Here is a 26,817-nt window from a genome sequence, read left to right as displayed (position 1 = left end):
TCCAGATGAATATAATTTCTCTGCTATTATCAAAAGAGTAAGTGATCAACACACTTCTCAAAAAGAACCTACAATCTCTGATCTCAAAAAATAGATTAAAGAAATAAAAACTGAAATAGTACAATTAAAAGGAAGAATTCAAATATTAGAATTACAACAAATGTCTCAACAGGATTCTGAGACAGACGAAATAGAATTTAACGATTTGATTACTGATAACCCAATAGACCCAATAGAAACTATTGAATCCTCAAAAGAAGAAATAATACCAAATTCTTCAGTTAATTTGATAAATAAAATAGTTATACAAAAATGGTTTGTCCAAGTCAAAATCATTGTTGCAAAAAACTATAGTTTTGAAACATCAGCCCTTATAGATTCAGGAGCTGATCTCAATTGTATAAATGAAGGACTTGTACCTTCAAAATACTTTGATAAAACTACTCCGATATTAAATACAGCAGATGGCAGTAGATTATTTATCAAATATAAATTATCTAATGCTTCTGTATGTAATAATCACCAATGTATTGATACACCATTTATCATGGTTAAGGGATTAAGCCAATCCGTAATCTTAGGAGTTCCATTCCTAACATTACTTTATCCTATAACCATTGATGAAAAAGGAATTTCATCAACAATTCAAAATATTCCAATACATTTCAACTTCATACAAAAACCTAAATTGAAAGAATTAAATAATGTCAAAAGCCAATTACAAGATAAAGAAAAATTTCTTTGCACACTTAAACAGGAAGTCAAATACAAAGTAATTGAAGAGCAAATACAAACACCTTTAATACAACAAAAAATTCAATCAATACAAAACCAAATAGAAACATCAATCTGTAGTGACCATCCTAATGCTTTATATATATATATATATATATGAGAAAAGTTTATATAGAGCCGGGACTCTAAAAAAGTTTATATAGAGCCGAGACTCTAAACAATCAAATTTGACCTTACCTCAAAACTTTCACTAGAAGAGGTTGTTTGTCCAAATATCTTCAAATTGATCATCTTGCATGGATATGAGAAAAAAATGGATTTCAAGTTTTGGGAATAGTGTATTTTGTAACGCACTTTTGGAACGTCAATTTTCAATATTTTCAAGTGTTCATAGATCTGTCAATCTACACTATTTTTGAAGCTTTAAACTTTATAAATAAATATAAAAATATATTTTAAGTCTATCACAAATATATCCAGTATTTGAAACCACATTTCTCGACACTATTTGAAGGTAGGTTCTAATTTGATTGTTTAGAGCCTAGGTTCTACACAAACCGCACCCTCTCTCTCTTTTCTATATATATATATATATATATATATATATATATATATATATATATATATATATATATATATATATATATATATATATAGGTTTTAGAGGGAACAAACCATGCCATCTCATAATCGTTTCGATCGATGATTTAAAAACTATTGGGTTGATACGGAATCGCCCGCTCTGACTTGAGAATCGGTCACCTCGTGCCGATTTTGTCAATATATAGGAAATTGTCCAGGTCTAGAAGAGAACTGGCGTTTTGCTGCGGTAAAATGGTATTTTGCTACAGTAAAAATAGTTTTTTGCTATGATAAAAACATCGATTAACCGATCCAGGCTGGGTTTTGGCCGATTTACTATTTTTGCACGTGTTTTTTCGTTAGTTCACTATTTTTTCTGCACAATAAAATGACAATCCAGACCACTGATTCACTGATCTAGCCAGTTTTTGCGATGCTTGATCTAGGTCATCAATCCGTTTTTTAAATCACCGATTTCAATCCAACATATTCCCATTCCAAACCGCGATTCGAATCGGACATCCGTAGTCTTAAAACACATTATTTATTAAAAAGAGATGGCATAACTTTTCAAGTGACACCAATTCCTCCTTTATTCTGGATGACCCACCTAACAAACATCCATCTCACATATTGGAACCCTAAAAACCTAACAAACATCCATCTCGCATATTGGAACCCTAAAAAAGACATGGAAGTAGAAGTCAGTGGAAGCTAATCAAAGGCGAGTGAGAGAACATGTGCGGTAGAAAAAGTTTGGTCCACCTGCATTATCCTATGGGTGCGGTTTGTATAGAGCCGAGGATCTAAACAATCTACTAGTAGAGTGCACTTTCAAATAGTGTCCAAAAATATGTTTTAAATATGAAAAATCTTTGTGATAGTTTTAAAATATATTTTCATCTTTAATTATAAAATTTAAAATTTAAAATTTAAAATTTAAAACATAGTATAGATCGAGCAAATCTATAAAAAGTTAAAAATCTCGACAATTGACAGTCTAAAAATACGCTATTTTCAAAGTTTAAAATCTATTTTTTCTCATGTCCATACATAAAGCCGATCAGATTTTTAAGCATCAAAACAACTAAAATTTTTGAGGTCGGCTCTAATTTGATTGTTTAGAGCCTCGGATCCATATAATCTTTTTCCTTATTCTAGCTTACTTCAGAGCGAGGGGGAGGACTTTGCACAAATCTAGAGAGAGGAGTGCTTTCCGACCTGAGAAAGTCGCAAACTTTTAGTGAGAGAAAGAGAGTTAGAGAGAGAAAGGGGGTGCTTTGCCCATACATAGAGAGAGAAGTCTTTTTTATTGCTTCTAGAACGGAACACCTGTAAAGGCCTTCAAAATGGCGACTTTTATGCCATGGCAAAGTTTTAAGAGTGAGAAAGAGTGGATGCCATTAAAATGAAGAACAGCTCCTATTTTAAGCGCACCCACTTGTACTACACGGCCTGTACTACCGTCAAAACCAGTAAATTATCAGTAGTACAAAGCACACGACAAATGTAAACACAGTCCTTACTACTAATAAAAACCCATGAATTATTCACCTCTGTGGTGAATGAAGAATCCATTCAGGGTTAGAGCAAGAATGGGATCAACAGACCTTGCTGCCATGGACGTTGAGGAAGAGTTGCAGGTGCAGGAGCAAGAGTGTAGAAAGATACCACCATGGACTAAGCAGATCACTGCGAGGGGACTGGTCGCGAGCATCATCATTGGAGTTATGTACAGCATGATTGTTATGAAGCTCAACCTCACCACTGGTCTTGTCCCCTCGCTCAACATCTCGGCGGCTTTGCTTGCTTTCGTGTTCTTGAAAAGTTGGACAAAGCTCCTTCACAAAGCAGGGGTGGTCTCTGCTCCCTTCACAAGACAGGAGAACTGTGTTGTTCAGACTTGTGCTGTTGCTTGTTACAGTATTGCTGTTGGAGGTGCCTCTCTCTCTCTCTCTCTCTCTCTCTCTAATCTTTGATTGCATTTCTCTGTTATGGGGGTAAGTAAGTGATTCTAGGTCTTTCTTCATTAATCTTCTTGGACGTTGAATTCAAGTTTTTGCATGTCTTTTCTATTTGGACTCTTGGAATTACATTATTTGTTCTTTCTTTTTGCAAAGTTTATAGGTGTGGGATTGATTTTGGGTCGGCTTGTTTCCATTTTAAACCATTCCTTTTTGGTTGGATCTTTTTTGAGGATTGATCCTAATTTTGGGTTTGTTTTGGGGCATGCTATGAAGATAAATATTAAGTGATTGAACTTCAATTCATATAGAAATTGGGTTAAAATTTCTGTTTGTAATTAGAAAGGGATTTCAATTTTATCAAGATATATATTCAGTGATTGAACTTCAATGTATATGGAAATTGGGTTAGAATTTCTATTTGTAATTGCGGTCTTTGAGATTAGAAAGGGATTTCAGTTTTATCATCTGCAACTATTTATCAGTTGATGTTGTCCTGTATCACTTAATTTTTGGTATAAACAGGGGGATTTGGATCCTACCTTTTGGGATTAAATAAGAAGACGTATGAACGCGCTGGAGTCGATACCGAAGGGAACACCCCTGGAAGCTACAAAGAGCCGGGGATCGCTTGGATGACTGGTTTTCTTTTCATTGTTTGTTTTGTTGGGCTCTTGGCTCTGGTTCCTCTCAGAAAGGTACTGTTTCCAAATCTCCATTTTCTCAATTTATGGGGATCTCTCTCTCTCTTGTTTCCTTTTAGGAGGCTTCCTTTGTTTCTTATTACAGTGTCCTTTATTGTTATGTAGATTATGATTATAGATTACAAATTGACATATCCATCTGGCACTGCAACTGCTGTTCTCATCAATGGTTTCCACACACCTCAGGGAGATAAAATGGCTAAGTATGGTTCAATAATCTTTGTAAAACTTCCCTTTCTTTCTTTCCATGTATAGACTCAAGAATTAACTCTAGATATTGAATTTTTTTCCATCAGCCTTAAGCTCTTATTCATTTTACTTTTATTTTTGATGATGATTTGTGTTTGGATTTGCAGAAAGCAGGTCCAAGGATTTGCAAAATTCTTCACAGTCAGTTTCTTGTGGGGCTTTTTTCAGTGGTTTTACTCTGGAGGGGATGGATGTGGGTTTTCTCAGTTTCCCACGTTTGGTTTGAAGGCTTGGAAGCAAACGTAAGCTTCTGTTTGTAGTTTCGAAACTCGGCTCGGGCAGATTGGACTCACATGAGTACTGTGCAGGGTCAAAAGCCCTTGAAATTTTTTTTTAAAAAACAATATATAAAATGTTAAAAATAAAGTAAGAGTACTAAAGGTTAAATAAAACCAAAACAACCTAAAAAATACAAATCAGCATTAAAAAATATGGAAAAGGATTTAAAGAAATAGTCCAGGACATTTTAAAAGAATCCAAAAACAAGGAAAGAAAAAAACAGGGAATATAGAAAAAAGAAAAAAAACTTACCACTCTTTGCCAATAAAGATCTAAATTATATATAAACATTTTATATAACAATCCTATAGTATTCTATATTTTTTTGGACTTATTTAATTTTTCTTTTTTTTTTTTGGTAGCTCAATTTGTACATAAAAATCGGTTTACTGTTTAGCTTCTTACATCTTTGATAGCTATTCATGGCTTTTTGGGAAATTTGGATTGCAGGTTTTACTTCGATTTCAGCATGACATATATAGGGGCTGGGATGATATGTTCCCATTTGGTGAATCTCTCTCTACTTCTTGGCTCAGTGATATCTTGGGGTATAGTGTGGCCTCTCATCAGAGAACAGAAGGGGGTTTGGTACTCTGAAAAGTTACCAGAGAGCAGCATGAAAAGCCTTCAAGGTTACAAGGTCCATGCACCAATTCTCTCTCTCTGTCTCTCTCAAAGTAAGAGTAACTTACAGTTAATCCCTGTAAAATGAATAAAATTAGATTCCATCATCTAATGAAACTTCTACTCTCTCTCAAAGTAAGAGTAACTTATGTTAACCCTGTAAAATGCAGGGAATTTGATTCCATCATCTAATGAAACTTTCTAAGTTTTAAGAACTGATTCCACATTTTTCAAATTTGTAGGTATTTGTCACCATTGCTCTGATCCTAGGAGATGGGCTGTACAATTTTGCGAAGGTCATGGCTTTCACTATTAGAAACTTCCAAGCTCAAATGAAACACAAAAACATCAATACAGGTCGGAGGGAAAATGATGAAGCCCTTATCTTGATTTCTGCTTTTCTTCAAGTTTTTGTATGGAAAATTTTGGCATTAGGCTGGTACTGAATCTGCATATTGGCAATTTGCATGAAAGGAAATCGACATACTGGCTCTCTTAAACTGGTCGTCGATAAAAAAAATTATTTGATGTAGATATTTATTTTCTCAGTTATTGGATTTTTAAATATCACATTTTCTTGAAAGGATGACCGATCGGATTTTTAAATGTCACATTATCTTGAAAGGGTGATCGAAATCCAAATGCCATACTGGCTCTTTTATACTGGACGTCGATAAAAAAAATTCTTGATGTTGGATATTTATTTTCTCAGTTATTGGATTTATAAATGTCAAATTTTCTTGAAAGGGTGATCGATTGGATTTATAAATGTCACATTTTCTTGAAAGGGTAATCGAAATACGAATTCATAAATTTCTTCTAATAGCTTATAATTCTTTTGCAATTATTTTATTTGGTAATTATTGAATTCTTTCCATTATAAGAGCTGATTTTATGGCACCAGAATTTGGAGTGGTCTAAAACTTCTCTTTGGTCCTTATAATCATCCTGCTCTCAAATATTTTTTGAGTTCTGAATTTTGGGCTTCTCGGATGTAGTACTCTGTTGTTCAATTAAAGGCACACTCTTCCAGCCTTTGATTTGTTCTTGTAAAACTCTCAATCAGGTAATTTCTTGAGAGATTTTATTTTCGTTCCAGGAAATACTCCAAAAAATCTTGAGAAAACATGAAAAAAATCTTGAGAAAATGCAAAAGGAAATATAAAGAATAAAGGAAAAAAGAAAATCATAATCCATATATTTGTCAAATTTTACTTACAAAAAACTTCTCTTTTCTATAGCTGAGTTTTTTCCTATAGTCATTTGTTACATTTTTTGTATAAGTTTTAAATCTAAAGAAAACACCCATATCCTCTTTCAAATGCAGAAGCAAACCTGTCCATCTCTTCCCAAGGAAGGGCCCCAGTGACAGACGGACATCTCCTAGCCTGTGACAAGCTCCACCATGATGAGGCATTCGTTCGTGATCGCATCCCCATGTGGGTAGCTTGCTCTGGCTACACCCTCTTCTCCCTCGTATCGATCCTGTCAATCCCACGCATGTTCCCCGAAATGCGATGGTACTATGTCCTCACTGCCTATATATTTGCCCCGGCCTTGGGCTTTTGCAATGCATATGGAGCGGGGCTCACCGATATGAACATGGCCTACAACTATGGCAAAGTGGCCCTCTTTGTTTTGGCAGCTTGGTCTGGTAGTTCAGGTGGTGGGGTGGTGGCTGGTCTTGTTGGGTGTGGGCTCGTAAAATCGATTGTGTCCATCTCAGCTGACCTTATGCAAGACTTTAAGTCAGCACATTTAACCCTGACTTCACCTAGGTCTATGGTCATGAGCCAAGCAATTGGAACCGCAATTGGATGTGTAACGGCTCCCTTGAGCTTTTGGTTGTTCTACAAGGCGTTTGATATTGGGAACCCTGATGGGGAGTTTAAGGCACCTTATGCGCTTATATATCGCAATATGGCCATATTAGGTGTAGAGGGCTTCTCGGCTTTGCCTTTGCACTGCTTGCAACTATGTTACGGGTTTTTTGCATTCGCAATGTTGGTGAATTTGGTCAAGGATTTGGTGCCTGAGAGGTTCGGGAGTTGGGTACCACTACCTATGGCTATGGCCGTGCCTTTCTTGGTGGGGGCTTATTTTACAATCGATATGTGTGTTGGGACTTTGATTGTTTTTGTTTGGAGGAAAATTGATGAGAAAAGGGCTGAGCTGATGGTACCTGCTGTCGCCTCGGGTTTGATATGCGGAGAGGGGCTCTGGATATTGCCTTCATCCATATTGGCCTTGGCCAAGGTACAGCCCCCAATGTGTATGAGATTTTTGCCTACCATTAAGTTTATGTGATTCACAACATTAAGTTTTGGATTTGAATCATAAATTCAGCTGAAATAAAATGTTGGGCCATACTTTAAAGACCAAAGATTCTAGAGGATGCATAAATGTAGGCATTCATGGATGTATTATTTATTAGATGGATGGGGGAAGGATACCGTGGTTCAGTTACAAGAGGCGAGACCTAGGTAGCTGAGGATACAGGCTTCTAATGGCAATCATGCCATCATCAGGTTAAGAATTTTGGGTATAGTAAAAAGAATGACTGGTGTACATGGTATCAACAAAGTGGCCTACGGAAGCTTAGGCCTTTCAGCCATGAAGTAATGCTAGGATTGTCTGAGTCCATGGATCAAGAGTTTTGCATTTTGTATTTTTGGGAATGCTTGTGGAACAAATACAATATTTTGTCAATCTCAACACATTGTAAGGTGAGGCACAACAAGTGGCCTGCCTCATTACCATAAGGTCTAGGGTTTGTTTACAACAAGTGGCCTGCCTCATTACCATAAGGTCTAGGGTTTGTTTAGAACTTTATTTGCTTCAAATGCAATTATACTGGCTCTTTTTATGGTCCAATCTCTCTCTCTCTCTCTGAAGAGAGCAGAACTTGGCTAATTTTACATAAAACGGTACACAGCGTTTTGAGTTTTCTTTTTATTTTATTTTATTTGTCTAGTGAGGCCTTCATTTCATAGATTTATAGAAAAATAAAAAATATTATAGGCAATGATTTTATGCAATCGTTGTATAGTAATATGATACAACAACCTTAAAAAACCATCTTATGGCTATTTGTTTGATCCAAATTTTGAAATATATACTTTTTTCAATATAATGAACAATCATACAATAATAACAATTGAAAACACAATCTAGAAAGTATGTTTTTTAGCTCAATTAACATAAGTTGTTCATTTCGGTGAACTGTTTAGATCTAAGTTTTAGGAGGATTTTTTCATTTCCGATTTTTTTGGATGGTTTTATTATCATTTGAACAATGTTAAAAAAAAAAAAAATGATTTTGAGTTTATAAAGGCTAAAATCTTGAAATTCACAAAATAAATGGTCTAGATTCGTTTTTGGAAGTGACTCATTTTGACCAAGGGTTCAAATTGAAATTTGTTTTTAGGGGATTGATTATTGAGATGGAGAGAGTGTGTGTGCAAAATTTGGGGTCATACAAATATTACAGACATGATTTTTTAGAAGTATCATTGCATTATACTATGATACAACCGTTGCATTGGATCATTGTTCAAAAATTATAGAACTGCCAATTTATACTTTCTTGGCATGTCCCCATGCCCCACTATTAAACCCAAGGCAAACTTTATATGCTGCCCCTATATAAAACATATGTACTTCTCCTCATCCAACCATCAAATTTTGAATGGATGTCTGAGATGGCCTCTACACTATTTTATTTACAAAATATTTTGACATCAAATTTTTGGGTGTTTACTTCTCTCTTAAACTCGCAGCGGTAAAAACCTATGTAGAGCAGGTATGACGCATTTTTTGTACTGGACCAGTACTACATTCAACTTGTTCTGATACTTTTTTTTATATCGAAGGGGCTTGTCGACACATTTTTACAATGGACAGACACATTTTTATGTTGGACTAACACATGTTGGGTGAGTCATGTTTTGGAATTCATAGGTTCAAATAACGGAGAAAAGTTGGGGTCAACAATATGGTTAGTACCAAAAGTAATTGAAAAAAGGGTGAGGTTTGTACAAAGTTGCCTCTTTATATGCTAGGAATAAGGTGCATCTATAAATTTTATTTAGATATGTCGTTTCGGTTTTAAAATATCTTCTTATCATCAATTATCAAATTTAAAATTTAAAATATGATGTAAGAAACATTTGAAAATAAACCGTCTAGATAACTTGTAATAAGATGTACTATTTTTTTGGACTAGCAATCTATCTATATATATATATAACTTGTATTAAGATGCACTATTTTTTTTGGACTATTTTTTTTGAAATCCATTTTTTTCTCGTGACCCTGTATCTTGATGTCGAGATGATCAATTTGAGGATATTTGAACATCAAAAAATTGTTTTTTGGTGAAATTTTTGAAATGGACTTAAATTTGATTGTTTAGAGCCTCGGTTTCTATAAACATTTCCCTTAATGTTAAGGTGGAAACACTTTTCCAAGAGTATAAGGTTGCAGACTTATATAAAGGTTTTACCATAAGAGAACTTTTAAAAAAACAGATGCCTATAAATTACAAATTGAGGCCCTCTATAATTTTCGTATATACGAGGGGTAGTCTTTGGAATCTGATCTGCCGAAAAGTTAAACAATGAAAAAGTGAGAGCAATACAGTAATATTTCCATGGAATTGGTTGGCCCACGATTGTTTCAAAATTGAAGGCAATCACAGACCAACAAATAAAAGGAAGGGCCCTGGAAGTCTCTTATCCTTCTCTTTCTCTCTCTTCGCGTCTCTTTCTCTTTCTCTCTCTCACTCTCTTCTGCCCGGTCTGAGACATGGCAACCATCACCCCTGTCACAATGAGCCTGCCCTCCAAATTTGGCAAACCCCTTCAAAATCTTCCCCAAATTGTGTCCAAAATCTTCCCCAAATCGAACTTCACAAAACCCACCTCTCTAACAACAAGATCTTTGGCCAAATTTCTTGAACACCCAATTAACCAGAGAGATCTGGCTCAGAGTTTCAACAATACCATTCAGCATTGCAAGAGAACACCTGTTCCTTTGCTCTCTGTCTCTTTGCCTTTCTTCCTAGTTCCTGAGGTCAGTCTCCTTTACTGCTTACTGGTACTAATGCCGCTTTTCTTGCCATTCATTTGTCTTTTCTCATTCCGCGCCCCCAATTGTGAAAATGTCCATCATTCCCTTTCGAATTTCAAACCATCATCTGAGCATTATCTCAACTATTGAGGTCGGCTGTGAAAAAGAAGTGGCAAAGTTCTACACTGGCTTTAATTAACACAGGCCTCCTTTATTTGGGCTTGGAACTAGCATGATTGGTTTGGGACTGGCCATGGCAAGGTTCCCTTAGAATTTCGAATATCTCTTACTTTTTCAATGACTACTTCTTTGTAGGATGCACTTGCAATCAATGGTGAATTCGGGTTACTCGAAGGTCGAACCGTGTCTCTGGTCCACCCAATTGTGATGGGCTCCCTCTTTGTGTATAGCCTATGGGCTGGTTATTTAGGATGGCAGTGGCGGAGAGTGCGCACCACCCAAAACGAGATCAATGAGCTCAAAAAACAAGTGAAGTCCCCACCACAGGACTCTCAAGGAGCGGCTACAGCAACTGCTACTCTTACTGTTTCTCCTGTTGAAACCAAGATACAGGAACTTACTGAGGTAATAAAGACTTAGCACCATTGGTTTCTTTTTCTTGAGCTACTAAGAGTACCATATTGACTAATCAGTTTTTATTAAATTTGTTGATGAGAAGAATTTTGAGGAGATTTTCAAAAATTGGTTCTCGTAGGGGTGATTTTTGGAACAAATTTTATCTATGATTAATTTGATTGAGTGTTGAAGGACATGAACATCTTTAGCACTAAAATTTTAAGGATTCACGATCTAGGTTAAGATGATCATGAACATGAAAATAAAATAAAATTTATGTATTTAAAATTTATTTTTTTTGAGAAAAAAGTTCTACACCGTATAAGCCTTGTAAGTTTTAAGATGGACGTTGGTAAGTCAGTGGGCTCTCGCACTCACTAACTCATGAACGACTTTTCCATAAAATAAAACGCTGAGGTGATAAATAGTTTATCTCTTGGGTGTTTTTTAATAAATTTCCCATTAATTTTATGAAGGATTGGTATATGGTTGAGTTCAGCTTTCTCGTGGTTTTCGCTAAGAAGTTCTCTAGTCTGCTTGTGTAGTAAGCTCTTGAAGAAAATTATATGTAATGTTAGGTCTTAAGAACCCTCTTAGATGCATAAACAAAAAACCTAGAAAATTGGATCCTATCAGGAATGTGTGCTTATCCAACTAGAAATAAAATAGCTGAGAATATGAGCCAAAACACTAGAAATAAAGCATGAAACACTTCATACAAAGATTTATGTGGTTGACTCCAAAAGGCTACATTCAGTCATGATAAACTGAAATCCATTGTACCAATGAAAGTTACATTAAAGATTTTGAGACATAGAGTTGCCTCTTGAACCCTCCATAAAATCTGTGCAAACTCTTTTAGACCTACTCTCCTGACGGCTATGATCTGCCGGTCTACACATGTTCTTTTCTCTTTCATTTTATATATATAATGTTCGGAATCCACATTGAATAGAAAACTTCTTATAGAAGTTACATATATCTCAAAAACGAATAGATATACCCAAGAGTCCTAATTTTTTTGGACTTCTATTTTCTTTAGAAACTTATCGATATCAATCCCAATCCCACATAATATGGGATTTTCTTAATTGGGTGATTTTGGATATCACCATATCCAACATTCTTATAAAAATTAAACAACCCTTTGTGAAACGCTCAAAAGAATGAGGATATGTGGTTTTGATTTCAATTCTAAGGCTTTTCTTCTGTTCATTGCCTAAATATACATTTATTTCATTTTGAATTATCAGGAGAGGAAGCAATTGTTGAAAGGATCTTACAGAGAGAGGCACTACAATGCAGGATCTATCCTTCTCGGATTCGGAGTATTTGAATCAGTAGGGGGGTGCCTCAACACATGGTTTAGGACTGGGAAGCTTTTCCCAGGTCCCCATTTGTTTGCAGGAGCAGGTGTGTGAGCCCTCTCTCTCTCTCTCATTTTGATTGAGCAGACAAGCCTTAGATGTAAAATTAGGGCAACAAATGCTGACAACCTTATGCACTAGGCGCATCCATACAGTTAATTCCTACAGCAAGTGCAAATCAAGTAATCATAGAGAAGTGGGGTTGGTCGAATTACAGATCAAAATTCCCTTGCTTAAAATTTAAGCAAGGTTGTCTACAATCTGACACTCCTAACATTTTTTTATGATAAATGCTTCACAAGTTGTTACAATCTCATCTTTATAACGTGTCCGTTTATACGAAATTTGGCCCCAAAATTGCTGTCCTAAAATCTGTTAAAAACCAATAAATGGTCGAATCGAACTTCCTTAGTCCATGGATACCGATTAGAACTATCAGTATCGACATTGTCATTGTTTTGCAACAGAACAGACCCTTGACATCAAAATCTGTTTCCAAAAGCTTCCAATCTTTGAATTTTTCATTGCAAATTTCTCAGTTGTTTTGTTTGAGACACCAGTAAAAGATAAGAATAAGACACTTTGTGTTTTGGCAGCAATCACGGTGCTATGGGCAATGGCAGCTGCACTTGTACCTCCAATGCAAAAAGGGAGTGAAACAGCAAGGAACTTACACATTACTCTCAATGCCCTAAATCTCATTCTCTTTGCCTCGCAGATACCCACGGGCATAGATATTGGGTTCAAGGTCCTTGAGTTCACAAATTGGCCATGACTTACCCCACATATCTAAACTGAAAGAGAGGAAACTTTTTGGGGTTCTCATTTTTTTTAATTTTTTGGTGCTGTTCTAAAGTGAAAACCCAACTGCTCAGTTTGTGCTCGGTTGATATAAATTGTAGTGTATATTCATTTTTTTGAACACTCCTATTAATGGGACTCAAATGCTGAGAATTCACACTAATATGACCACTTTTCATATAGAAAATGCCGCTCATGACTCTTTTAAGGGATCAATCTCTCTCTCTCTCTCTCTCTAGTCATTTGTCAGGGTGTGTTTTGTTGGGGTGTGTTTGAATGGTGCATAAGATAGTGCAACATTGTGCAACATTATATGCCAGGCCCACATAAAGATTGGTGCATTGCATCATGTTCTCGGCTCATGTCAATGACAAAGATGGGGCACCTAATTTCTCAAATGGAAACAGACCAAAGAACATATGATGAATTATGCTCATCGAGAAGTGAAAATTAGCGACACCGTCGCAACCTGTTTCTTTCAACGGGTTCCACTGAGTAACCATTATCAATCTCCAGTATTCCATCCATGGCAAAGAAAGAGGAGCTCCCAGTGTCAGACAGTCCTTGTAATCAAGTCAAGCCAGAGCAACTTGCTTTTCAGGGATTATTGGTCATACTTATATAATAGTTTAGAATACACAACCCATAGGTGTATTGGCTTTTACAGGCGTCTTGTATGTTTTCCCATGTCGGGCCTGTGGATTATACCATCACATAGGCAGTACAACATCCGAGACTTGAAAGGGAAAGATTTTCAAAATACAAGAGTATGAATGTCAAGTCGACCTTAATTAGTTGAGATAAGGTTTTGATGATGATAAAAGTTTGTCCAATTGACTTTACAACATAAGTCAACTACCACATATGATAGATCGTACCCTAATAAATTTGATTCGATGGATTGCACCCTAATAAATTTGATTCTTACCAAGTGAAAGTTAAGGATCAAGTGTCCTGTATATTCAGATGGATGTTAAAATCAATCGAGACATCCTCTTTACTACATATCCTCATGGTGTATATAAATATGACCAAAATATCCTCTCACAAAATATGAAAGAGAAAATATCACTTAATGGGTCAAAACTCCTTAAAATTTATTAAGAGGGACAAACATCCCAAAATGTAGGTTATATAATTTTCATTTCATATTGGTACCTCCTCAAAATTATTTGAAAAAATACACGAATTATTCACGTTTAGGGTTAGAAATTGTTAAACAAGTATCGGAGTTTCAATAAAATGTGATCCACCCTGAACAAGCAGAGATACTCTTATTACTTGGCTGGGCCCTCTTAGGTGAGTCAAATTACTACCATATCTCTTCTTGTTCAAGTTACGTTGATTACATATAATTTAGGCATTCTTAAAGATAGTTTTGAGAAGATACTTGATTAAAATGAAAATAAAAATGAACTCTCTCATGTTAATAGGGATGTTTTGATCTCCTAAATGATTTTGTAAAGAGGTTTCGACCTTGTAAATGATATTTTCCCATTACACAATGATATACAAATTTCAACACCCCCAGCCATGAAATAGCATGTTTTCCTCGTAGCTGAAAGTAGCAGTGCCCCATTCGATAAATGTGAAAGGGTTAGAAAATTTGTGATTTTCCAGCCCTTTAAAAAAGGGAGAAGTTTATATAGAGCCGAGGATCTGAACAATCATAGAGCCTACCTCAAAAATTTCACTAGATGAGATTGTTTTGATGTTAAAAAATCCTCAATTGATCATCACGGCATCAAGATGCATGGACATGTGAAAAAAATTGATTTCAAGTTTTGGAAATAGTGTATTTTGTATTACATTTTCTGACTGTCAATTTACAAGATTTTCAAGTTTTCACATATATATATATATATATATATATATATATATATATATATATATACACTATTTTTGAAGCTTTAAACTTTATAAATAAAGATGAAAATATATTTTAAGGTTGTCACACAGATTTTCAGTATTGAAACCACATTTCTCGACATTATTTAAAAGTAGGCTCTAATTTGATTGTTTAGAGCCTAGGCTCTATATAAACCGTACCCTTTAAAAAATGGGCAGCTTTCAACTTTTTTATTCGGGAGAAAGCTGCCCCAAAAAATTCTTCGTCCTTCTCATCCTCCTGGGGAAGATTAAATAGGCAGTCTTCAACCTTCGCATCGGTGAAGAATGAGGCAAAATTTCCCCTACAACATTAAATAAATGTATGAACTTCTGTTAAAAAGCAAAAAGGTTAAATCATATTTGTAAATTCTGAAGCATACGCATGTTTTCTATGCTTTCGGAACTTTTTATTAAAAATATGAGCCTTCAACCTAGGGCGAGCCTCTCTCTATCTTATAAGCCTTTGTTTTTTTTATTTTTTCCTTTTTTCTCTCAAAGTGTTTACCTCTCTCTCCCTAGACTGTCTCTGTAGGAGCGTTCTCCTCTCTTTCCATTAGATCCTACTCTCTTTTTTCCTCTCCCCTAGAACCTCTTATGATCAATTTGTTGGGTGTGTCGGGCAATTAAGGCCGTCCTTGTAAATGATCTTGCCGTCCTTGTAAATGATCTTATTATGATCAATTTGTTGGGTGTGTGTGGCTATTAAGGCCGTCTTTGTAAATGATCTTATTGATATAGTAGAACATGAACTCAATCAAAACGTAGTTATATGTGGACCATACTAGCAAATATCAATGATGTTTGTTGATATCGGATTAAGCTTTACGAGTTAGACCAGTTTGGTTGGGAAAACCCATGTTACATGGACATAAAGAATAAATTGATAAGAGTTATGGTGGGTCATTCTTGATGTGGTCGGAGTATGCCTGTAATAGTGAGCAGATGGACTGTGTGACCATTATGTGTGATGAAGACCTTAAGAGATGGGGCCAAAGCCTTATCCGCGTATCATCACATGTGTGATGAAGACCTTAAGAGATGGGGCCAAAGCCTTATCCGCATACCATCACACAACATGCACAATGATAACCATTTTCGGAAAAGCGAACCACCTTTCAGAGTGAAGCTTGTGCATGTGCGAGAGATAACCCCTATACATCATAGAGCAATTGATTGCATCTAAGTCTAGATGACATTGATTTCGTCTCTAGGGGGTCGTTTGGATACCTGAAAATATATTGTCTGTGAAATATATTATTGGTGTAATACATTACTGCGTAATACATTACATGCAAATGGATTGTTTCTGTTTGGTTAGTATTTAGATACAACATGGTAAATACATTGCAGTTAGATTATGCGATTTAATATGGAATTGTCTACATTTTACTGGACTTAGCAATTTAATATGGAATTGTCTACAAAGAGACCATTTATCTTTTGTATGTACAATCATTTTTGTTCTTTAAATTTCAAAATGGGTGGTTGTACTAGTGTCATTGAATAAATACAAAATTTCAAAAAAAAAATTTACTTCATCATGACTCACCCCAAGCCATCCAATTTAACATCTAATATTTGAGAATGATTGTGACCTCCATCCACAAAAGATAAATGGTCTATATTCCTATTTAATATTGAAATGCATAGATAGCATGACTATACCATGCTTATCATGCCTCAAAAAATAATAACTTAATTGTGTGAATTAATATTGATCATAAACATAATTAATACTGGTTATAAGCATTGAGTAAACTATTTGAGTCACAACCTTTAAATATTGTTAATTTTAATATTGGTCATAAACATAGTCACAACCTTCAAATATCGTTAGTTTGTAGCTTAAATAGTAAATGGTGATGTATTTTTAAAAAAATTTATTGTGAAATGGTAAAATATTTTAAAAATTAGGTTGGGATATTGGAAGAGGCAAAAAAAAATATAGCTAATATATTGTAATAATTTATCACTTCTTTATTTGTATCTAAACCCTATGCCAAAAAATCCTTTTTTTTTTTTTTCCACTTTCTTACAAAATCTTGTGTAATTTATTTCCATTTTTTTACTAATTTATTTCCATTTTCTTACTGTTGAAGTGTACATGGTAAATATCATATTTCCTTGTAATATGTTTCATTGTAATATGTTTATTTCAAGTATTTTGGGACATCTTGTGTAATTTATTTCTATTTTCTTATTGTTGAAGTGTACATGATAAATCTCATATTTCCTTTTTTACTGTAATAGATTTTCAGGTGCCCAAACTGCCCCTAAGGGAGAACCTGAAATCTAGTACTATAACCCCTTACCTATTGGCTAAACTTTAGTGACCCACTAATGAGCCCTGCATGGACTGTGGATCATGGTCAACACTTGGTTTGAAAAAATAAGTGTGGACCGTGATCCACAGTAGAAGGTAAGATGCCCCAGGGTATATTTATTCCTAGACCATATGGATCATTTTTCAATCAAAGTATTTAATTATGTTTGTTTTAATGTTATATGATTTTTAGAATTGTTATTTGAATTTTTCTTAATATCTGGATATTTTACTTATCAAATTTAGATTTGTAAAAATAGAGATATTGATTTTACATTGATTTAATTATTTAAATATGATTTTATGAATGTCTAAAATCATAATATTAGGGCCAATTAGATATATGGGCCCACCATGTCAATTAGGTGGGGCCTATAGAGTGCCACTTAGGGTACATGCCCCACCTTGTGAAGCCTGCTTTGTAAACTCAAGCTCATGGCTCAAGGGAAAAGATCTCCTATGTTTTGGAAAGTTTGTGCTTTGAGGAAGCTTTGAATCAAATTTTGGTATATGTGAGACGGTTTGTGCATAAAATAAAAAAGCACAATATTATCATATAGTATTTTCTTATTTAAATTAATTAATGGGACAATAGTTTAAGAACATAATGGTTTAAATAGAGAATAATGGTTCTAACACATTCCATATAATCTTGATGGCGTAGTTATAGAATTGATGGCTCATATCTCTTACCCCACAAGTCAACCAAGATCAATGATGCATATTCAATCTCACAAAAAAAAGTAACCCATGAAAAACCCTAAAAAACTCTAAAACCCCTTGAAACACTACAAAAAAGGGATGGACCCCATTCAATATTCTCTATACTATATCTATTCTTTCTCTTATAAAAAACTCTCTCTCTCATAAGCCCACATAGGGGGCACACGCCTCTCATAAAAACTCTCCCTTTGATGAACAAAGGGGCACACCCTACTCTTGATCTCTTGGATCTCTCTCTCCTATCTTGTGATGTGAAACTAAGGGTTTAAGGTGTAGTACAGGAGATGATATTTCTCTCAACTAGATTATTAATGGATTCTACCTAAGTTTGAGATTTGATTGAAAGAGTTCTTATAGAGTTCTTATTCCATTGGAGGGTTTTAGCATAAATTTCTTTCCCATTATTGAGATTGAAGGTTGACCATTGATCCCACGCCATCAGAAAATAGTGACTCGATGTAAGATATAAAAAGCCCGGTTGAGATAATCTCCGACACTTTTTTTTGTTTCTTGCATATTTATTTCTTGTGTCTTTTATTATTCCCAAACATAGTTTGTGTCTTTCTTTTTGTTATTGAAAGAGGTTTTATGTGCCATCAAGTTTTGATATCCTAGATTTATTTATTTTATTTTATTTGAATTTGATTTATTGTAAAAAGACTACTTGTGGGTGATCAAAGCCGTGAAGAAAAAAAAAACAAGAATAGTAATACAAGAATAGTAAAAGAAGAAAAAACAAGAGAATATATATTCCGACTAGAACACAAGTCCTTTCACAATTTACAAACATATTTCAAAATGATATATTGTACCTTGACGAATATTTGTGGAATCAAACAATGTTTATAAGCACTTCAAAGTGAATTATTAATTTTTTCTAACAAGTTTTGGTAAATTAATCAAGCCATGTAGAATTCAGTAATGTTCATGATCAAATTAAATATGAAGCTGTGTGAAGTGATCAATGTAGGTGAAATTGCACGATTTTTAAGATTAATTTACAATAAGTTGATAGTTTTTGAAACAAACAATTTCCCCACAAACAGTTCCCCACAAATGTGTTTTACAGTTATTTTTACAATCAGTTTACAATAATTTTTAACGTAATACTATTGAATTAGATTCAATAGTAATCAAATAATCGTAAATTTATTCATTCCCCTCTAGGAATTATGTTCCTGAGCTTTGTTGAACATACATTTAACTCCAGACCTTCTTCCTGATAATGAAAAGGGCCAAATGCAGCAGTGTTTGCAACGGTACCTACAGAACACTTGAGCAACCCTGAGCTACACACTGCAGTGGGAAAAAAAAAGAAGAAAGAGGAGAGAATTTCAATACCCAGAATGGGTCTTAATTTGAAAAGGAAGTATTGAATAGATGTGGGAGAGACTTGCAAAGGCCAATTATTACCAGATTTGACGAATCCCATAAATTTGGGAAGATGCATAACAGGATAAGCAATTGTATCAGTAAATCCATGGATGACAGTGAGTGTGTTTGTGTGAGATACACATGAATAATGGTCACAATTGTGATACACATGGATGACAGGAGTGAATGCATGAGAGAGGCTGAGAGGACAGAGCAAACCAAAACCCATGCAGGTCACAACAATGAGTCTCATGGCGAGGAGGGTGATGGCAGTGAAGTTCCCAGATGAGGTATGCCAGCGTGATGGATGTTCTATAGAGACCCAGAAGAAGAGCCAAGCGAAGTCATTACAATATGCTAGCAATAGTCACACTACTTGTCACGATAAATTTGTTGGGATTGGCTAATCTTCATTTGCTTATGACAGGTGATCCATGGTGGAGAGGTGGGGACGTCAAACATCATGATGTGACTAGGTTATCGCTAACAGAGGGCGAACCAGGATGGAAGACAGATATGGGGCTATATGATTGAAAACTTTATTCCAAGAAAGAGTTCAAATTTGTGATCAACTGATGTATGTCTCGTATCAAATCCTATCGTAACAGAATAACTATTTGAAGTTAAGGCAGCATAGTATGCATTGGACCATGAGTGAACTTCCAATTTTCAAATTCATGATGCTCTGATTTTGACAGGATAGCAAGTTGAATGGTGCATCATGTATGAATTTTGAAAAAGAAAACTATGATTAATTTGAAAAATTTAATCATTATATTTCTCTTACAAGTTTAGTAATAATAGGAGTAGAAACGAGGAAAGAGTCAAAATGAATGGCTAGAAAATACCAAAAAGAATACAATTTCAATATCTTGAGTCGATAATCCAAGAAAATGGAGAGATTGAGGAAGATGTGACACATAAAATTAGAGCTGGGTGAACGAAGTGGAGATTGGCAACTGGACATTTATGTGATCACCGCATACCAATGAAGCTCAATGGCAAGTTCTATAGAACAACTGTGAGACCAGCTTTGCTCTATAGGGTGGAATGTTGGGCAGTAAAAAATAAATGTAGTGAAGATGAAGATGTTGATATGGATAAGTGGCGGGACAAGAATGGATAGAATTCGAAATTAATATATTCAGAAAAATTTAGGTGTGATACCAATCGGTGAAAAGATGAGAGAGAGAAGACTTAGGTGGACTGGCCATGTGTAGCACAAACCTAGTACACCTACTAGGAGGTACGAGTTAGTTCAAGCGGAAGGTTCAAAAAAAGAAAGGAGCTGGCCCAAAAGGACATGATTGAAAGTAGTGAGAAAAAATATAGGGCTTTATGACCTCCCTTTAGATATGACCCTTAATAGAACGGAATGACAAATCAGAATTAATTGGGAAAAGGCTTCGAAGATGATGTGATTTCTTGTAATAAGAACAATAGATGAATCCTATACCATTCCTAGATGAATCATCCACCATCCCATCCTGAACAACAAATGGTGAAGTTGAATCCTAAATATCCACCAAAGTCCGTCAAAGTATGGTTCATTTCCTTTTATCAAAAAATAAAAATAAAATGTATGGTTCATTTCCTGTGTTTCTTGTTAGAGGCAGGCAGTACATGAGCCACCTGTGGATGGTATGCAGTACATAAGACATTTTATGAAGTCTGTTAGAATTACCTATCCCAATTATGATACAAATACAAACATACTGCAAATTAATGCTGAATTCCACAGACAAAAAATGTTAACATCCAATTACCTGTTAGAATTTACCCAATTCTCCAACCCTGAACATGGCGATATGAAAGGAAAAAAGAAAAAACCAAGGGAATAATCCTTGATATCAAGAACACTTTTCATCACAATATTCTAGAATAAGAGGTGAATACGCAACCCTTCATGAGATTGATTCGATGATCATATTCGCAGGCTACATCCATAAGGACTACTTGATTTGAGACAAACTCCATTGACTTCATGTAGAGTGCTTGTCCTAGATGTCTATGGATACAATGCTTTTCTAGTTTATGTTGATGACGTTGTTATTACTAGATACTTCAACTAGATTTTCCAATGAACATAATCAAATGTCAATAGTTTTAAGATAATGAGTTTGCTTCATCCCCTCCAGAGATGTTCATCCTTACCAACACAATATGATTAAGAGCCCTCTCACAGGTAAATCTGGAAAATAAAAAGACATTGGAATCCAGATGTTGATTGTGATGTCTTCTCCATAATACACCTGTATCATAATTGTTACATATTATTAATAATTTAAGAAATTATATGTTTTGCTATTTTGATCACACTTCAAAAGCCTGTACATGGCAAAAGAATAAAAGAGGATTTGCTTGCAACTATCTAAATAAGAGACATAAGCAACAGAAATGCACTTAAAACATGAATCACAATGTGTAACAGCAGGATGTTTGCATAATCAGGACAAGATAGATGGGCAAATCGACTAGTATATGATAACCTTTAAGAAAGAAATATATGGTATTAGGCTTGCATATTTCACTTAGGAGTCACTACTTCTGACACATTCACTTCATAAAAAAAATTGAATAAATTATCAAGCATACAGCATCTAAAACATCATGTTCGGATACCAACTATGGTCCAGTTAGATTATGGCCAAAGCACCAGACATATGCTTACTACTTCAATAAGTGCATGTAATGCATTCAATTGACGAGGTGGTTTATATTCTGTGGAAAAATAAGATATCAAGAGACATTACATGTACCAGAAGTATGGCAGTCAATGTAAAGAACAAAACAAAAGAGTCCCAAAATATAATTGAAGACACATGAAAAACTGTGGTCAACATGACCTCGTAAGAAAGATTACAGAATTTGACTCTATAGCCAAGCTGATCTACCAGTATTTCCAGCAAATCAGTATCAAAGGTTCACCTTTTTTTATTATTCAAATCCACTAAAAAATTGTACTCCCTCAAATGAGAAAGAGATGCATGCTGCTTGTAGTAAAGTAAGGCAGCTAGCCATGGTAAAAGGGCAATATAACAATCCCCAAACAACTGAAGTTAGAGATATAACCAAAATTGGTCTGATTGCCAAGTAATTTAATTCAATAAATTCGATTCCATCTCCTAACATTATAAAAAATTCCATCTCTTAACATTGTCAAAAATAAAACATAAAAAAATCGACTCCATCTCATCTCTACTTTTCAATAACCAGACTCTGCGCATATAGTTGACAATGGACGGATTATGACTACCATAATATTACACCATTCACACCATGTTCTAAGAGTATCAAAAGAAAACAATAATTCACACGCAGTGAATAGTCTTCATAAGAACACAAACATGAAATCTCAAAAATCACTGAATTCTCTCACAAAAATATTTTATTTACGAGAAAATTTATGCTCAAGACACGGCATACTAACTTTATCAACACAAAATGGACTATGCGTCATATTGACAAAAATTGGTTCTGCTGAAACTGATCAGCAGATAAAACATGTAAAAAAATTGACTCATGATAGAGAACCAGAACTTACTGAACTCATGTCTGGGGCTGCACTTAGTCAAAAAAATCCCACAGCCGAAAGCAAACAAAAGGATTATCAATCAGAATCCCACCGCCGAAAGCAAACAAAAGGATTATCAATCAGAATTACTCGTTCGACTTCGAAAAGCACCAAGAAACCTCAATAATTGGAACACCACGTTTCCATTGAACCCATACAAAAAAATCCCACAGCCGAAAGCAAAAGGATTATCAATCAGAATTAGTCGTGGAACTTCCAAAGCCACCAATAAACCCCACAAAAATAACACCACCAACATAGAAAAAGGAAAAAACTATCCCAAAGAATAGTACAATTACACCATAAGAATAAAATCCCTAAAAAAAAGAAAAGGCCTGAAATGAACAGCAAAAGCACAAAGAAGAACAGAAAGAAGAGGATGACAGAAACGTTTCAGTCTAAGAAACCTGTCTTCTGCCAAACTGCGTTTCTCACCCTTCTAAGATCCCTGCCCTTCAAGGTCCTTCCAACCCCTTCGAACACAGAGAAGTTATCCATGTGTGATCTCGCTACTATCTCATGGGGTGGCATCCTCTCCTCATCGAAATCATCGCTCTCTTCCTCGAAAATCCCATGCCTCGATCTCAATCCCTCTCCTCTCTTACCAGACCAAACAGGTACATTTACAGGCGCTGATTGATGGAATTTACCAGAACCAGCACTTGATAAATCATCAGAACCAGACGAACCTTGTCGAATGGGAACAGGAGGAATTGCTCGAGCCGCGAAGCTAGGGTTTAGACCAGCTTGGCGTTGGACTAGGGTTCTATGATCCTCGGATAAAGCAGCAGAGAGGCCAAATCTAGCTGGTTTGAAGCCATGGCGACGATGATAGTTCGATGGGGGAGTTTCAGGGGAGGGTTTTGAGGTGGGTGGCGAGTTCTCAGGGGATTTTCCAGAGGAGTAATCGGTGGACCATATGACCTCGCTTTCGTCAAGCTCAAGAGGAGGGGAAGAGGAAGGGACGCGCAGGGGACCAAGAAAACGACAAGAAGGGGAGTCGTCTTCTTCTGGTTCATCCATGGTGAGGAGGAAAATCAGGGGTTTGGGGTCTTCAGTAAATTGGGTTTCAGGCCATGGGGAACAGAAACCGGAGTTTTAGCGGTGGGAATAGGGCGTTGAAGGTCGAATTAGGGTTTCGAGAGGAGAGATTGAGAGCCTGGTGTTCTAGCTGGTTTTGCTCTCCGGGTAATCAGATTCTTGAGGGGACGGAATTAGGGTTTGGAGGTTTAATGAGGATTTGCAGAGGGAGGGAGGGGATGAGGTCGAGGGGTCATCGCGCCTAGATCTCCCTTTCTCTCTCCTCTCTCCCTCTCACAGTTACATTTCCCAATTGCTCCCTCTCTGATGCTTCCCAATAATTCTCTCTCCTCCCGAATACCTCGCAATTACTCTTCTCGTCTCTCTTCCGGACGCTTCAATCTTCTCTCTCCTATCATCCTCCTCTCTCTCCTCTTTCTCTCTCTAAGATTTCAGTTACCAGATCAGTGGCTCGCTCACTCGCGCTGTTTTGCCAAATCCCCTTCTCCTGCTGCATGTTTCTCTCTCTAAAATGCGCCCTTGGCGCTCATGTTTATGAAATCAGCGTCTCTTTCTCTCTAAAATTCCCCCAATTCTCTCTCTCCTCCGTCTATTTTCTGCGGATTTTTGGCCGCTCGCTTATCGGAGCGGTTCTGGAGAGACATGCGGCGCCAAATAGCTGCGTCAAATGGACGGTCCTGATGGTTGTTGGTCGCACTATACGCCTATTGCTTTGTTTAAATGGACGGTCGTGGCCGGTCTGGTGGGCCCAACATTGCGATTTTTTTTTTTGTTAATTGAGAAAGATAGACCTCACTCACCCGGATTGGTCTTATTATCCCATGCAGGGTTATTTTTGAGGGGTATCGTCGTGGTGGTAGCACCTTTTCATCTCATTGTATTGTATGTTGCAGTTTTATTCCTACTGACACTTACAAAAATTACTAGCTATTTTGAAAAGAGACGTTACGCTATTTACGACTTTTCAAAATACAAAAGTTAATATTACTTTCTTAGTATTTTATTCATCAAGTTAAACAATTACGATAAGTTGTACCCCAAAATTCCATTATAAGACGTATTTTAGGTGTCGAAACTCTTATGATCACCCTAAAATGTATTTTTTGCTTTTATTATGGAATCAAGTATTGCATATCTAGCAAATCTATAAACACTTAAATATTTTGGTAATGGACGGTCTAGATAATGTGTTACAAGATGTATTATTATTATTATTTTAAATTCAAATTTTCTTTCATATTCATGCATATCGAAGTGAAGATGATCAATTGGAGGGTTTTCTAATGACGAAACAACCTGTTCTAATGAATTTTGAGGTGCACCTTACCGGTACAGTATAAGGTTGACACCTTATATAAACTTTTTCCATGTATAACTATCACTAAAAGACAAAGAATATTTTAGTCACCTCCATGCGGGATAAAGTTGGATATTATATAAAGTTGCAACTTTAAACAATTTAATTCAGAGGTAACCCCAAATTTTATTATAACATATAATCTTGGTCTAAACAATTGTGCTCTTACAAAATTTTCAAATTTATCATGACTTTGTGATCAAATTACCTATTAAAATAATTTTTAAAACAAAAAATAATAGTTTCTTTGATAAATATACCCATCACAATCCTTTCTAACATTAACATTTATATTTTGAGGGATTGTTAAACCTAGACAAATCTTTTTAAAAGGAGAAAAGTCTATAGAGTTGAGACTCTAAAAAATCAAATTAGAGCCCACATCAAAAATTTCATTGGAAGAGGTTATTTTGATGCCCAGATACCTTCAAATTGATTATCTCGACATCAAGATATATGGACATGGGAAAAAAATGGATTTCAAGTTTTGGAGATAGTGCATCTTGTAACGTATTTTTGGATCGTCAATTTTCAAGATTTTCAAGTTTTTATAGATGTGCTTGATCTACACTATTTTTGGAACTTTAAATTTTATAATTAGATATGAAAATATATTTTAAAGTTATCACAAACATTTTCAGTATTGAAACCAAATTTCTAAACACTATTTGATGGTGGGCTTTACTTTGATTGTTTAGAGCATAGGCTCTATACAAACCGCACCCTTTTAAATGACTTTAAAAAACCACTGACAATTGCCATTTCCACTTATGTCGTATAAAACTACTAACCATTTCAAAAACGTATCGGGCCACATATTCCTCATTGAATTACATAAAAAAAAAAACATATTTTAAAAAATAATGGGGAAAAATTAAACTTAAATAATAATTTTAAAAAGGTCCCTGAACTTAAGGCCCATATAAACCAATGTGATTCCTTAAAAAACCTAATAGAATTATTTATTTGGGAAAATTTCATACAAGCCCCTAAAATGGACTTTCTGATCAATTTTCCTCCCACCTAACTTTTTTTAACAACTTCCCTCCTAAAAACCATGTTTCCTAGCAAATATCCTTAATACAAAAAGTTCATTTTTTAAAATGAAAATTTTGGTTATGTGGCCTTTCAAGGCTGACCTTAAAGCTAATAATCTTACGTTCAGTGGGAGTTAGAGAGAGACTGAATCTAGGTGCTTGGTGCATTAGGGTTCAGATTCATATACTTCGAATATTTGAGGCATTGAGAGTATACGTTTTGAGAGTGTGAACTCTCGAGGAGGTGTGAGGGTCACCTTCCAGTCAGGACTATATTGATTAGAATATCTCATAGTTGATGCGATAAGCCAGGGCTTGGAGAATCTAATCGATAATAATAGAACTCGAGTATTTAAAAGAGTATTCGCCTTGTATGGAATGGCCGGCTGATAACACATAAGCTCGTATCCCGACATGAGACCGTTCCATGGCATCTGCACCCACAGTCGTATACGAAAGCTACTCTTCTATAGTATTATCCTACTTAGAAGAGCTAGCACACATGTTCTTTGAGAAAACCCCTGTATTTGAGTAGGAACATGTCCCA

At 35.5% G+C, this 26,817-nt stretch overlaps 1 protein-coding gene and 1 long non-coding RNA gene across 5 annotated transcripts; one reads left to right on the top strand and one right to left on the bottom strand.

The window, feature by feature from the left end:
* The first annotated feature begins 2,656 nt into the window (after positions 1-2,656).
* Positions 2,657-13,138, top strand: LOC18438894 (metal-nicotianamine transporter YSL3). 4 transcript variants are annotated; one of them, XM_011626853.3, is made up of 10 exons: positions 2,657-3,255; positions 3,807-3,979; positions 4,091-4,188; positions 4,342-4,476; positions 4,964-5,153; positions 5,380-5,494; positions 6,465-7,393; positions 10,523-10,792; positions 12,037-12,196; positions 12,747-13,138. In XM_011626853.3, the coding sequence occupies exons 1-10, from the start codon at positions 2,883-2,885 to the stop codon at positions 12,923-12,925; spliced, it is 2,622 nt and encodes an 873-aa protein (XP_011625155.3). In that variant the 5' UTR covers positions 2,657-2,882; the 3' UTR covers positions 12,926-13,138. The 4 variants fall into 4 exon arrangements, with proteins under 4 accessions (XP_011625155.3, XP_088703882.1, XP_088703883.1 ...); XM_088847756.1 differs by having other exon boundaries at positions 4,964-5,190; XM_088847757.1 differs by lacking the exon at positions 5,380-5,494.
* Positions 13,139-21,152: 8,014 nt separating this feature from the next.
* Positions 21,153-24,445, bottom strand: LOC18438884 (uncharacterized). The gene is made up of 2 exons (XR_016041363.1): positions 22,806-24,445; positions 21,153-21,513 (listed from the first exon to the last, which is right to left on the bottom strand). It is a non-coding gene; the product is annotated as an uncharacterized LOC18438884 (long non-coding RNA).
* Positions 24,446-26,817: the final 2,372 nt, after the last annotated feature.

Source organism: Amborella trichopoda, chromosome 9, assembly GCF_054954075.1.
Source record: "Amborella trichopoda isolate Santa Cruz 75 chromosome 9, AtrichopodaSantaCruz75HAP2 v2.0, whole genome shotgun sequence".
In the NCBI taxonomy this organism is placed as follows: domain Eukaryota; kingdom Viridiplantae; phylum Streptophyta; class Magnoliopsida; order Amborellales; family Amborellaceae; genus Amborella; species Amborella trichopoda.
The sequence above is the reverse complement of the archived record's forward strand: the minus strand, read 5'-3'. Positions and strand labels throughout refer to the sequence as shown.

Excerpts from the sequence above, each read along its gene's own strand:
- LOC18438894 (XM_011626853.3), top strand. The coding sequence starts at position 2,883 with ATGAAGAATCCATTCAGGGTTAGAGCAAGAATGGGATCAACAGACCTT. Across the intron at positions 3,256-3,806 it reads TTACAGTATTGCTGTTGGAG|GGGGATTTGGATCCTACCTT; the intron begins GTGCCTCTCTCT and ends TGGTATAAACAG. Across the intron at positions 12,197-12,746 it reads CCATTTGTTTGCAGGAGCAG|CAATCACGGTGCTATGGGCA; the intron begins GTGTGTGAGCCC and ends GTGTTTTGGCAG.